This window comes from Symsagittifera roscoffensis, chromosome 1, assembly GCF_963678635.1.
Source record: "Symsagittifera roscoffensis chromosome 1, txSymRosc1.1, whole genome shotgun sequence".
NCBI classification, from domain to species: domain Eukaryota; kingdom Metazoa; phylum Xenacoelomorpha; order Acoela; family Convolutidae; genus Symsagittifera; species Symsagittifera roscoffensis.
The window spans coordinates 3,409,606-3,423,010 of NC_087062.1; the positions used below are offsets into that span (position 1 = coordinate 3,409,606).

At 36.7% G+C, this 13,405-nt stretch overlaps 2 protein-coding genes across 3 annotated transcripts in view; both read right to left on the bottom strand.

Annotated features, from left to right (window-relative positions):
* The window catches only part of LOC134857014 (uncharacterized), a 290,454-nt gene that overhangs the window by 17,038 nt on the left and 260,011 nt on the right, over positions 1-13,405 (bottom strand). Inside the window, exons 2-5 of one of the 2 annotated variants that reach the window (XM_063873336.1) lie at positions 2,917-3,048; positions 2,511-2,560; positions 1,859-2,165; positions 1,186-1,212 (exon numbers count right to left, since the gene is read on the bottom strand). In XM_063873336.1, coding sequence (XP_063729406.1) covers positions 1,186-1,212; positions 1,859-2,165; positions 2,511-2,560; positions 2,917-3,030 — 498 coding nt within the window. In that variant the 5' untranslated portion in view covers positions 3,031-3,048. Of the gene's footprint in view, positions 1-1,185; positions 1,213-1,858; positions 2,166-2,510; positions 2,627-2,916; positions 3,049-13,405 lie in introns of those variants that run through there. The other variant, XM_063873337.1, reaches the window with a different exon arrangement.
* On the bottom strand, positions 3,757-12,242 carry LOC134857001 (DNA repair and recombination protein RAD54-like). Its single transcript, XM_063873321.1, has 5 exons — positions 11,794-12,242; positions 9,602-9,792; positions 6,538-6,698; positions 5,785-6,001; positions 3,757-5,169 (listed from the first exon to the last, which is right to left on the bottom strand). The coding sequence occupies exons 1-5, from the start codon at positions 12,090-12,092 to the stop codon at positions 3,815-3,817; spliced, it is 2,223 nt and encodes a 740-aa protein (XP_063729391.1). The 5' UTR covers positions 12,093-12,242; the 3' UTR covers positions 3,757-3,814.

Here is a 13,405-nt window from a genome sequence, read left to right on the forward strand (position 1 = left end):
AAATAGAATTAAGTTTCTCTATTCACTCTAGCACAACTTCAGTTTATGCTTTCACCTTTCACTAACAGCTAATTAAGATTCAACTCAATATCTCTAATTCTAACTAATTAAACAATTTGTGCTTCAGGATATAAGCACATGATTTGTTTATGTACATGACTTCTTTATTTACCCTTGCAACTGCAGCAGGCGTCATTTACGCAGTTGCAACAGGCGGCACAATGTATGTTCTCTTAACTCTTTAATCATACATTGACAAGTTCAACTGACGTGGTTCAATTGAGATCAAAGCTGGGACTAATCTCCTGGCAGAAATACGGAGAAGCAGAAAATTTTAGATAGTTCCAAATATTTTTTTTTGCGAAAAAACTGATTTTTTAAAAAAATTTTCTCAATATTTTGAATAATTTTTTTTTCAGCTTTTGATAATATTTTGCCTAACCTTTCGATATTTCTTTCAGCTACTGATACTGAACCCTCATTTCTAATTAACGCTTCGATCTTTCTGCCATTTGGATTACCCTAACCAAACCCACCATATTACCCCAAAGAGGAACCCCCGTTTAGAACAGTTAGCCCCAATTGGCGGGCGATTGATTCCGCGAATTGACAAACACGCAGACGTCGTGACAAGTCAGGTCCGAACCCAAAATCCATTAATCGCAAAATTGCAACAGTTTACTACATGCAGCTCAAATCATGGCGCCATGTAGTTTAAGCAAGCAGCCATTTGTTTTCAAAACATTTCTTGGATCTCTACAAGGAAAAGTGGCCGCTGACGCCTGTAGGTGTAACAGGGGGCATATTTCAGGGGGTCTAAATTGAATTTATGGTCGCAAATTTATCTTCCAGTCGGTGGTCTCAATCTAAGACAACAGGCTTCAAGAGAAAAAGTGACCTGAGTTGTTCAAAACAAACCATAAACATGCTATCACCAGTTCAGCTGTGCTTTGATCAAGCAACTTGAATAAATTTATGCCTGGATATTTGGGATTCAGAACTATCTTTAAGGCAATATAGGACAGATGAAACGGATTTAGATTCAACCACACTAAGGTGCCAAAAGGTTGTTGGTGCATGAAAGGGTGAACAAACTGCAAACATCAGTGAAGGAAATGTGGAACCCCTCGTGACCTAAAAGGGGATAAGATTTCAAAGAAAATAGGTTGACTGTTTTGCACTTACGTGATGATATGACTCGTAGTAAACTACCTGAAACGAAAACTCAAATTTAGGATCAACCGATCATACGACGGTTGATTTAACGACGACGACCGTAGAGGTCCAAAATAGCATGAGCTGCTTAGTTTATTAAAATTAACCGCTTTAGCTCCCCTGGTTAACAAAATCTTAACTTATTACAACTTTTTATATTTTATGTAAATTAAGTTAAGTTAAGTCGATTCATTCACGATGGAAATGACCAATATACCAGCCGTTTATCTCAAAGCAGAAAACTGCTGTTGTGTTCATTCTTAATAGTTAGGTAAATTTTTGGTGGTTAGGTTGAGAGAAACAAATTAAACGCAATGTGTAACATTAGAAGGCCGTTTCGCGAATTTTTCAGCATAGGCTGAAGCTTTTGAGCAGTAAAAGAAATAAAGAAAGAATTTATTTCTCCTGAGAGAAATGTAATCAAGTACTAGTTGTTAGAAGATATAAAACTCCTTTAGTCGGTACATCAAAACGCACCACGCTCGATCCACTACGCGCTTCATCTGAAGTTCGTGAAATCACGCGAAAAAGGTTCCAACGTCGAAGCCATAGTTCCTTTCCATTTCATTAAGTGGTCGAAACGAAAACTCCGAAGAAGAACTGTGTTCAAAAAAGGATTAAAAAATCAATAAAAAATGCTTACTTTTTTCTTTGGTTTTCTAACGGGCATCAACTCATAATCAGACCCATCGCCGTCATCTTCTTCACTCGAGGACAAAGCGAGCAACGAATGATTTGGTAACCCTGTCTGAGCTGCTTGACCTTTTCTCGCCCCGTTCGAATGTCTTGAACCCTGATGGCCATTGGACACTGTTTGAGTGGGTACTAATGTGTTTTCACCCGTGACTTGGGTTCGAGTATGAGGCCATACTTCGTTCATGGCTCCACTATTTTTCACCCTCAGAGCAACACGGTCTTTACACGACATCAACATCAGCATTGCCTGGGTGCTAAAAAAGAGCACAAAATATGAGACTATTTTTTTTACAAGTAATGCCAAATTAATGTCAACATTACGCTTCTTAATTGGTCAGAAAATAGTGAAACTTTAGTCAATTTGACTTTTTTTGATACTTTGTTAAGGCGCGAAATGAGTTTAAAAAATGGTTCCAGACGTCAAACAAAATGAGCACTTTTGTATTATGATTAATTTCGTTAACATTCGGCTTTGACTGTAAATACGAGTTTGATCCATCGACGATTTGAATTAACATCATCGAGACTGACGATCGTGTAATTAAATTATCGGTTATGTAATCTTAGCGTATTTAATCGTCGCTTATGTAAACACTAACCTTAGTATGGCGACCATTGACATGATAAAGACACCTTCCAGGAATCCGGCCTGAATCAATAATAATGTTGACTTGCGCATCGCTTATAGTCTTCCTTGTTTGATACAATTTCGACCCTAAATTCGGACCTTGAGACAATAAAATCGTGCAAGGTGATGGCCGCATGCCCAACCCCCTCCCTCCCCCATTTAGACGAGTTTAGACATTCACTTGAATATATTAGTTTCTGACTCAAATATTTAGAGTTTTTCTTAATTTGGAATTTTTGGAAAAATGGAATTTTTCTAAAGACCATTATTTGACCCATGCAAAATTTTCGGATAACTACCTCTATTATTGCGTAACATCCATCTTTTTGGAACAAAAAATCATCAAATAGATGAAGAAAAGCAGTGAATAGTCTCACCTCTTTGAAAGCGTAGGGCAGTCCGAGCACGCCTGCCCCGATAAAGGATATGAAGACATTTCCGAATATCTGGACTGCATTAGTGCTCTTCGCCTCGCCACCTCCGCCCGTCATAGTTACATAATAATAACTGAAGTTACGCAATGAGAACGGAAGTTACATAAGCAATAAAGACATTCAGAGTTACGTAATCACAACTGAAGTTTATCAAGCGATAAAACACATCCCAGTACTGATTTAAATGTGCCTAAGACAATCCAATTTTTCTGACAGAGCCGTTACATTGCCATAGAATGAAAGCTATCCAGCCGAAAACTCAAAGAGGGATCTAGGATTGTGATTGTCTCGCAGAGGTTGAGTATGGTACAAAATATATTCCTTAGAGCCAGGGGATGATCTAGGATTTTCTCTCGAGGGGGGAAGTTGGCGGATTTTCAAAAAAAATTTCGACCTTTTTTTTAGGTCGACCAATTTGATTTTCCGAGCTGCTCTCCTAAAGCACTAAAAGTGAGCTGTTTTGACCAAATTTTCAGCGCCGCGGGCAAATTTTTGAAAAAAGACGTAAAAAAGCCATTATGGGCACTTTTTGGAAAATTTTAACAAAAAATTGCGGTTTTTAGGCGCGCGCTCCCCCTCAAAGTTAGTATATATTGGCGCCAAAGGCGCCTTCAGAAAAATTTTAGTGTCGGTAGGCCAAAAATGGATTTCTTAAAAAGTACCGAAGGGGGGACCCTTTGGGTCGGCAGGGGGTCGAATCCCCCTAAATCCGCCAGTGCTTAGAGCCTTTTTATTTACTCTTCAACTGGATTTTTGGAAAACTAGCAGACAAAATTGCTTATCAATTAAAAATTTCATTCAACAAACCAACAGAAATAATTATTCAAATCATTAAGTCACATCAAACAGTGGTTTTCTGTGTATGCGACTTGTGGTAAAACACAAACGATATCGGGCAACTATCCCAAACCTGCTTCAGACTCAAATCGATCAAGTCTTTTTTATTCGCACAGTGATTCCACAGGGACAAATCCGAATTGCAATCACTGTCTTCTGGTGGTAATTTAGACTGGATATTATTCACACATCTTTTGCATTTCAATTTCTCATGCGTATCACTGACCGTATTAGAGTCTAATCGAAACAGAGATTTCAACTCTTGCAACGAAAAAAGTCGTTCCACATTTTCTTCATTATCAACCACACAACTGCTCAGAGCTTTTTTATGCTCTTGACGTTGCAACATTTTCTCTTCTATCGACCCTGTAGCTAGCAGACGATACACGTAGCATACTTTCTTTTGACCATCTCGCCAAACTCGAGCCATAGCTTGATCGTCATTGGCTGGATTCCAATCGGGGTCGAACATGACCAGACGATTAGCACCAATCAGATTCAAGCCACAGCCTCCAGCTTTACTGCTGAGCATGAAAATGAAGTCTTCGCTTGCAAGGTCATTAAAATTATCAACAACTTTAGCTCGTTTCTTAATACTCATTGTACCATCTAGCCGTACAAACTTGTAGTTTCGCTTCAAGCACAGTCTTTCGAACAAGTCCAAAGTTTGTGTGTAGTTTGAAACCAAAACTACTTTGTCGGTTGTCGTACTTTTGATGACTGCCAGTAGATAATCCAAAACCAAAATTTTTCCAGAAAAACTAGGATTCAATGTATGCTCCGAAAAATTTGGCGGAAAAATAGGAAGAAATTTTTTGAACACATCTTGAGTTTTGCACATTTCGTAAACTAAAGACGGATGACAGCATATTTTTTTCAACGTCGTTATTGCACTTAAAGACGATGAATTCGTATCCAGTTTATTGCAGAGAATTGACGTGAATCCGTTGTACAAATCAGCTTGAAACTGGGTTAACTTACAACATATAACCTCTTCGTATTTCACTGGAAGGTATTTCGTTAGCAGAGCTTGAGTTCTTCTCAAAATACATTTGTTCACAATTCCCAAAAGCTCCTGCAATTTTTCATTTCCGGCATCTTTCTGCTTATCAGTTGCGTCAGCGTCTCGTCCTCGTAAAATCGGAGTCTCAAACTTCTTCTTAAACTCCTGTGCGGTTCCTAAGATCCCAGAGTTCACAAAGTGGACAAGACTGAAGTATTCAAGAAGGTCGTTTTGGATCGGGGTTCCAGATAGGAGAACCCTTCGCTTAGCCGAACTATTCGACAAAGCTTGATATGTTTGGTTCTCGGAGTTTTTGAGACGGTGACCTTCGTCACACATGATCAAGTCCACCACTCCTGTAAACAATTTTCTAGATTTGGTGGTATTAATATTTAAAACAACAGCTACTCAATATACCAATAATTAAAACTATTGTATTTTATACTGTAAGACGCAATTTTTCACGCAAAGAAAAACAATTCAATGAAGATGCACATTTTTTCCGGTAAAAAGACACATCTTTTCGCCAGGAACAGCAAAAAAAGTAAAAAGATCTTGATAATTTCAGAGACAGTCATCATCATCATCTCAGGGATTCGACCCCCAGCCGACTCAAAGGGTCCCTCCTTTGTATTACTGTACTACTTTGAGATATCCATTTTTGGCTGACTGATCCTAAAATTTTTCTAAAGGCGCCAAAATATACTCAGAGAAAAAACAAATTTAGCCAAAAACTTCCTAAAAGCACTTTTTTTTAAATTTGCCTTTAGCGCAGAAAATTTGCTCAAAATGGGGTCTTTATAGTGATTTGCAAGAGCTCAGAAAACCCGCTCCCTCAAGAAAATCCTAGATCCGCCCCTGGTTAAGGTATATTTTTGGAAGATAGAATAAAAGCATTGTCGGCTTTTTCGATTTTTCTACAGAATTTCATATTTCCATTAATTTCACGAAACACGTAAGCGTGTATTAACCAGTGCTAATGGCGTTGACATGCAGTCTGAATGTCTCGTATGATATGACCATGACTGGCTGCACAATGCGTATCTGGCGCATGAATCCACTGATGTTCTTGTCTATCTCGTCCTTGGCCCCACTGTCTATGGTCAGCACATTGATTCTGTTCGGCAGCCACTTCTTGAACTCATTGGCCCAGTTCTTCACCAGACTAGAAGGACACACGATGATCACCTGTAAAATATACTTCTCATAACTTACATTAACTTATATAAAGATTTATTTTAATCATATCTAACAATTAATTTTTCAAAAAATTTCTCATACTAATGCTGTATGAAAAAGCTAGCCCGAATTTTTTTTAAAGTATTGGCAAAGTAACGTTAAGTTATATCCAATTAAATTCCCTTAAATTGCAACTGATTTAAAAAAAACTGCTATATACTTTTGTACATTTGTACATAATTGCTATATATATAATTTGTACTGACAGAATTAATTAAAAGAAGCTGTGTGCCAATTTTGAGAACAGCTGGCAAGCAATTATGAAATTGCAGCGGACCTTGAGCTATCTATTATTTTCATGACTTTCGTATAAGAATTTTTTCTTGAAATAGACCACAAACTACTTCAATTTAATTTTGTCCGTTTTAAGTTTACTCCAATCATTCCAATATTTATCTCAAAGATTTTTTTTAAAATCCCGAGATCTGACGGACTGCGAATGAAGTGAACTTTTGAGAAAGAGAACATAGCTGAGCTGAACATACCCGTTGACACAGCGGGGTGCTGTTGGGTCCTTGTCTGATCACAGTCCAGACTAGAGTGACACACTGGAGAGACTTGCCCAGTCCCATCTCGTCTGCCAGAATGCACCCATAGCTGCCTTCTATCGTCACTCCAGTCACACAGTCGTAGAGAAACTTCACACCTGATGAAAATCATAATTTTAGTAATGCCATAATGTTGGCAGTATTTGTTTCAGTCAACAAAAAATTATCATTTTTGTTCGTTTTCTGGGTCTTTTCTGTTATACAGCCCAAAACTTTTCTTTCTGTTATTTTGAAAACTGCATCGTAAATCTCGAACCTGATTGGCTGAAACTATTAACAACTTTAAAAAAAAAGAAAATCAAGATTTTCATTAACAACAGAAGCTGAACGAACAATTTGGCCATTTTGGGCCATATAACAGAAAAGACCACATTTTTTTGGTTGAAGATGTTTAACTACGCATTGACTTAGACCGGTTAGAGAAGAAACAAATTTTGACAATCCCTGTCAAGTGTAATTGTAGTTTTTCTTGAAGAAGTCGCCTTAACAACTAGAAGCACACACTGCTTTTGAACTTTCTAAGCCTTGAAAAGAGGAAACCTAATTTATTTATAAAACTGTATTCCTACTAGGGGCCCAGCTGAAAGCTGGAGAGACCTGTTTGATTATTTTAATATTGATTATTTTAAAATTGTTTTAAAATTTCAGGTTTCTCAAGTCGATAGCGCCCTTCCTACGCAAAAAAAGTGAAAGAGAAGCTTATGCATTCATTGGTAACGCTTTTGTCCAAGCATTGCAAATATGACTATAATATGTTGAATATAACTGACATCACAAAAACGTTCTGGAACAAACCGACCTGATTAAAGAGAACTAGCGTAACTCGTGCAACTTCTCGTTGGACTTCTTCGAACCATACAAAAAAACTCAACACAAAGCCAATAGCACCAAGCAAAAGCGAGAAAACGTAAGCATAGCGGATTCCATTGTCTAAAAAATACACACAATAAGTATATTGAATCTTTGTTCCAATGCCAAAAAACTTTTAAAAAAACTTTTCCTAAGTGTACAGCTCTTCCCCGAGACAAATTAAGGACCAGCCGCTTGGGCAGGGGAGTTTCCTACAACCTGGTCTATCGATTAAACCCTTAATCCCATATCTGGATGGGTAGTTTTTGAAGAAATCGAAAAAGTTTGAAAAAATGGCCTAAAAACCGAAAAATTGACTATTCCTAAGTGTATAGCTCTTCCCCTAGACAAATTAGGGACGAGCCGTTTGTGTAGGGGGGGTTCCTACAACCTGGTCTATCGATTAAACCCTTAATCCCAAATCTGGACGGGTAGTTTTTGAGGAAATCGGAAAGATTTGAAAAAAGGCCAAAAAAGTGACTTTTCCTAAGTCTATAGCTCTTCTCCTAGGCAAGTTAAGGACCAGCCACTAGTGCGGGGGAGTTTCATACAACCTGGTCTATCGATTAAACCCTTAATTCCAAATCTGGATGGGTAGTTTTTGAGGAAATCGATAATTTCCGAAAAAATAGGCAAAAAAATCAAAAAAGTGACTTTTCCTAAGTCTATAGCTCTTCCCCTAAGCAAATTAGGGACCAGCCGCTTGTGCATGGGGGGTTCCTACAACCTGGTCTAACGATTAAACCCTTAATCCCAAATCTGGACGGGTAGTTTTTGAGGAAATCGGAAAGATTTGAAAAAAGGCCAAAAAAAGTCAAAAAAGTGACTTTTCCTAAGTCTATAGCTCTTCCCCTAGGCAAGTTAAGGACCAGCCGCTTGTGCGGGGAGTTTCCTACAACCTCGTCTATCGATTAAACCCTTAATTCTAAATCTGGATGGGTAGTTTTTGAGGAAATCGATAATTTCAAAAAAAATAGGCAAAAAAAATCAAAAAAGTGACTTTTCCTAAGTCTATAGCTCTTCCCCTAAGCAAATTAGGGACCAGCCGCTTGTGCGTTGGAGTTTCTTACAACCTGGTCTATCGATTAAACCCTTAATTTCAAATCTGGATGAGTAGTTTTTGAGGAAATCGATAATTTCCGAAAAAATAGGCAAAAAAATCAAAAAAGTGACTTTTCCTAAGTCTATAGCTCTTCCCCTAAGCAAATTAGGGACCAGCCGCTTGTGCATGGGGGGTTCCTACAACCTGGTCTATCGATTAAACCCTTAATCCCAAATCTGGACGGGTAGTTTTTGAGGAAATCGAAAATTTCCGCAAAAATGGGCAAGAAGTGAAAAAAGTACCGAGTTGTGAAGCTTTTCTAAGACCGTAGGGGGTGGGGTATGGTAAAAATTGCTCTAAATTTTATGCAGGCAGGTAGGTGAAACGCTACTGAGTCCATTGGTACCACTTTTATGAGAATCTGACGGGTAGTTTTTTGAGAAAGCGAATTTTTCGAAAAAGCGTCTCAAAAAAAAAATAAATAAAAAAAAAATAAAAATAAAAAATAAAAAAAAAAACCAGATCTCATCTGGAAAAAAAAAAACGTTTTCATAATACCTGTTTAATAAATCAAACAGGAATTATGTTTTTCATTCAATAGAAGCATCTAACGGTCTATAAAACTGCGGTTTACTGGAAAATACACAAAAACTAAAGAACAAACTTTTTTCTTGGGTAATTTTCTTCGTTAACTGCTCAAGAAGTACCAATAAAAAGTTTTTGGCTCGATTATAATTTTTAAAATTTGAAGCCAATACAAAATCCTTGAGTTAAAAATCGAAATAAACAACCAATTAACTAGACTAAGTCAACCAAAGAGGTCGCACATTCTATGCTATACAGACAGCAAAATGATTTTTGGTTTCCTTTTCCTAACCAGAATTAAATTCGATTTATGCAGACTAAGAAGTTAATTTGTGATCATTTCGTTTTTCGAACAGAGTTACCTGTTAATAAAAGGGTACTAAGTTTACTTGTTTGGTCCCGTGACAACTAGTTCAGATGATTGGACCCGCTTATATTCTAAAATGAAAAGCCAGCACGGGATTCGAACCTACATTTTTGAGGGACCAAACAAGTAAACTAGTACCTAAAAAAATCAGTGCATACCTTCTCGTTGATGTGGTCTTAGAACTCTAGAGAGGATGGGATCGACTACTACATGCACTTCCTGTTTAGTCGCATCACTGTTCATCTTGTCGTGTTCACTCAACTCAGTCGGCCAGTACAACACGAGAGCATTCTCCCCATTCGGATCATGAAGGGAACTCTTACACCCACTTCTCTTGATACCCAATGACCTTTCAGAAAAAGAAACTACTGTAATTATATTAAATTATTTAAACTTTTGTAGTACATCTTACGTAATAAGGTACATTATAGTAATTTTTTTAACCCTCCTGAAAGAATGAAAACATGAAAACTTACCATTGTAAACATCATACGCTTCAAATTTATGTACATTTTATTTTGCTACAGCTGGAAGAAAAAAAACATTAAAGCTTGACAGTAAGAGCAATTTTCTCAAACAAAGCCATTAGAGGCAGTAGCGCATTTAGGGCGGGGGGGATGGACAACTCCCCCCGCCCTCAGGGATTCGACCCCCAACCGACCCAATTTTGAGATATCTATTTTTGGTGAGGTACCCAAAAAAAATTTAATAGCGCCTTTGGCGCCAAAAAAAAATTGAGGGGGGAGCGCGCGCCGAAAAAACACGTATTTTTGGTCGAATTTTTCCAAAAAGCGCCTAAAACGCCTTTCAAAAACTTACCTGCTTTAAAAAATTTGGTCAAAACGGTGTATTTACAGTGACTTGGGAGAGCTCAGAAAATCAATTTGGTCGACTAAAAAAAAAGGTCGACAAAATTTCTGAAAATCCCCTTATCTCGAGAAAATTCTAGATCCGCCCCTGATTAGAGGCATTGAAAAAAGAAAACAAGCTCGATAGAATTTTGGAGTCTGATAAAGATTATTTCACTTGACGCTTTTTAAAATGAGTGAACTAGGAAACTTAGGTATATATTGTCATTGTAAGTATATATAAATTTTACAACTTTGTTAAGAAAACGTTTGATGACAATGTTTTACTTTTTCTGAAATATCTGAACTTTTCTGCTTATCTCCCAGGCGCGGATCTAGGATTTTCTCGAAAGCGGAGGGGGCGGATTTTAAAATATCTATAATTTGGTGTCGATTTTTTTAGCCGACCAAAATGATTCTCTGAGCTCTCCCAAACAATCATAATAACAATAATAAAAAAGTGTTTCCAATATAGATTCCATTCACAGTAAAATTTACTACATTTACGACCAAAAGAAATCTCATCGCGAGAACGCCGTGGAACTTAGCAGCCCGTATTCAGGAGCCTCTGATCCTGGTATGGCTTTTATTGGTTTTAATACCGATAGTTAATCAAAAAGAAAATGATTTGGTGCAAAAAAATGGAAAGCAAAAAAAGGGCAAAAACTCAGCAGTATACCTAACCTTGACGACCAAATGTTTGGTATGTTATTTCTACTCATAAATGAGTTTAACCTGTTGATAATTTCGTAGAATGAAATTGTCCCGAAAAACCTGACTGAAGATTTGTAAATGCTATTCTGTGCATCTCTGAATCCAGGGTACAAAATCTAAGTAGTATTTCAAAACAAAGTTGAACATTTTTCTAATTCTAATATTTATCGAAGTTTTTTGATTTTCCATTGTGTGCACAGGTATCTGCCTAGCTGAAACTCTCTTATTCAAAAATGTATTCATATTTTTCTCAGTTACAGCCTCCTGAACTATGGTCGATATACAGTCTTTTCTCAAAATCTTACATAGCAACTTTAATAATTCATAGATATTTTTATTTTTTTTTACGAAGTAGTTTTTTCGTTTTTGTCTTATTTCTTGTATGCTCTCATTTCTTCTCTTAAAGCAAATAACTCTCAGAAGTCGTTTAAATTTAAGTTCAACTGTTTCTAATTTAGTTTGGTCTGTTGACGCATAAGCCAGAACCCCGTATTGTAAAATGGGTTTAACATAAGCGTTATATGCTTTCAGTAGTTGATCTTTACCTAAAAATCAATCCTTATAAAGACCTTTTCGACCAAATTTTCTGCCCCACAGGAATTTTTTCTCAGCCAAACCCCCATATTTGCGCCAAAAGCGCCTTTAGAAAAAATTTAAAGTCAGTCAGCCAAAAATGGATATATCAAAATAGTACGAAGGGGGACAAACTAATAACCAAATGAGTTGAATGGATCAGAAGTCAATACTCAATTTTTTGGGGTTATTTTGAATACAAAAAGTACACCAACCTGCCTAGAGTCGGACCATTGTAGTTGAAAATCGGAATCCGAAACGGCTTCTTCAGAATTTTCTCAATCGAATCATCGTGACTATCTTGAGAGCCCTGGCTGTTTTCTAACAGAGAAACAACGCTATCATCTGGCTTCGTATTGGAGTCCTGGTTATTTGCTAACTTTGGTTTCTTAGAAGCGTTTCCTACTTGAGCAACTGCAGGACGAGAGACTAATTTGTTTTCCTTGTTGGCAACAAATGGCTTCGGACTCGATGTTGCCAAAAGAACTTGACTAGGCGCACTACTACGCCTCATTCAGATACTAGAGAACATCTGTGCTTGGACCCATCACAACCAAGGTAACAACTGATCACATTTACAGATTCAACCAACAAAACTGGGGATTCATAAGAAGACATGACATGCGTCATCTGAAAAACAACAGAAAACTAAACCCAACAAATTCAGCTATTAGATTTGTCTTTTTTCCAAGTCTTCGCGCTTTCTATTATAGCGGATTTCTTTCGAGGCTCGATTTTCCAAAAACAATGATATGGCGCAAAAAATTCCTTTAGACTGCTAGTTTCAAAAGTAGATTTATTTATTGAAGCCTCGGCCGATAAGATTCAATTAAAAATTATTCAATTCCTATAAAAAATCTGTTAATCGTAGTACTTCACATTGAAAGAGCTTTATGGTAGTGTACTTCGTGATTATTATCGACAAAAATGGACTTTTAAATTTTTTTCAAGAAAGAACAATCGTTAGCTGTTCACGTAATACAGAATATAATAATAATAATAATAACAAAGAATTTAGGAATATAATCCAAGGCTTAGTGCCGGACTGAATTCATTATGGACCAAAATTCAAGTGTTTCAAATGATTCTGTTAAGCAAGTTGTTAACCCGAAAAAAATCTATTCCGATTGATAACGCTTACTAATCGCAAGCATAAACATGGCATAAATCAACCCTATCAAATTTTTATTCATGGCATTTGATTTTTTGCGAAGAAAAATACCCGTGTCCATAGTCGCGCTCGCCATTAGTTCATAAAGGCATTGTTTTTGGACTAAGGTTTAATGATTGAAAACCATTTGTTGTTCTTCGATACATTCAAAAACGAACTTGAAAGGGTTTAAAAAAAACTGATAACCAATCTATTAAAAACTTAAATTTGAATGCCAAGCCAAATACTGTCAGAACAAATTTGCATCGTTTGTGCATTCAATATTATCTTTAATTTACTCACCAGCATGACATGGCAAGGACGCTTCAGATGGCGAAAAATAAATTATCTAATTCAAACATAAGTCTTGCTGAGTTAAAGCTTCAGATTCAAGATGTTGCCACTTTTGATTTAAAAACTGAACATACTTTTTAGAAAACATTAATGATCTTTTGAACAATTACATGCCATGTGAAAATACGACAAATTAATAACAAAAGCGTTAACAATTAAAAAAAAAATGGATAAATGTCTTTCTTTTACGAAAACAGTGAAGTTGCTCAATAATCAAAAGGTTTTTTTTATAAACAGTAATTATAAATGTATCTCATTACTGGCGCGGTGAGTTTTAACTCGAGTAGCTAGTCAAGCTCACTAGTTTAAGATAGAAAAATGAA

What these genes read in the sequence shown, in the direction of transcription:
- LOC134857001 (XM_063873321.1), bottom strand. Translation starts at nt 12,092, where the DNA reads ATGAGGCGTAGTAGTGCGCCTAGTCAAGTTCTTTTGGCAACATCGAGT. An exon ending in AAGACCACATCAACGAGAAG is followed by an intron (nt 6,699 to 9,601) that starts GTATGCACTGAT and finishes GATTTTCATCAG; the next exon opens with GTGTGAAGTTTCTCTACGAC. An exon ending in GCACCCCGCTGTGTCAACGG is followed by an intron (nt 6,002 to 6,537) that starts GTATGTTCAGCT and finishes TATATTTTACAG; the next exon opens with GTGATCATCGTGTGTCCTTC.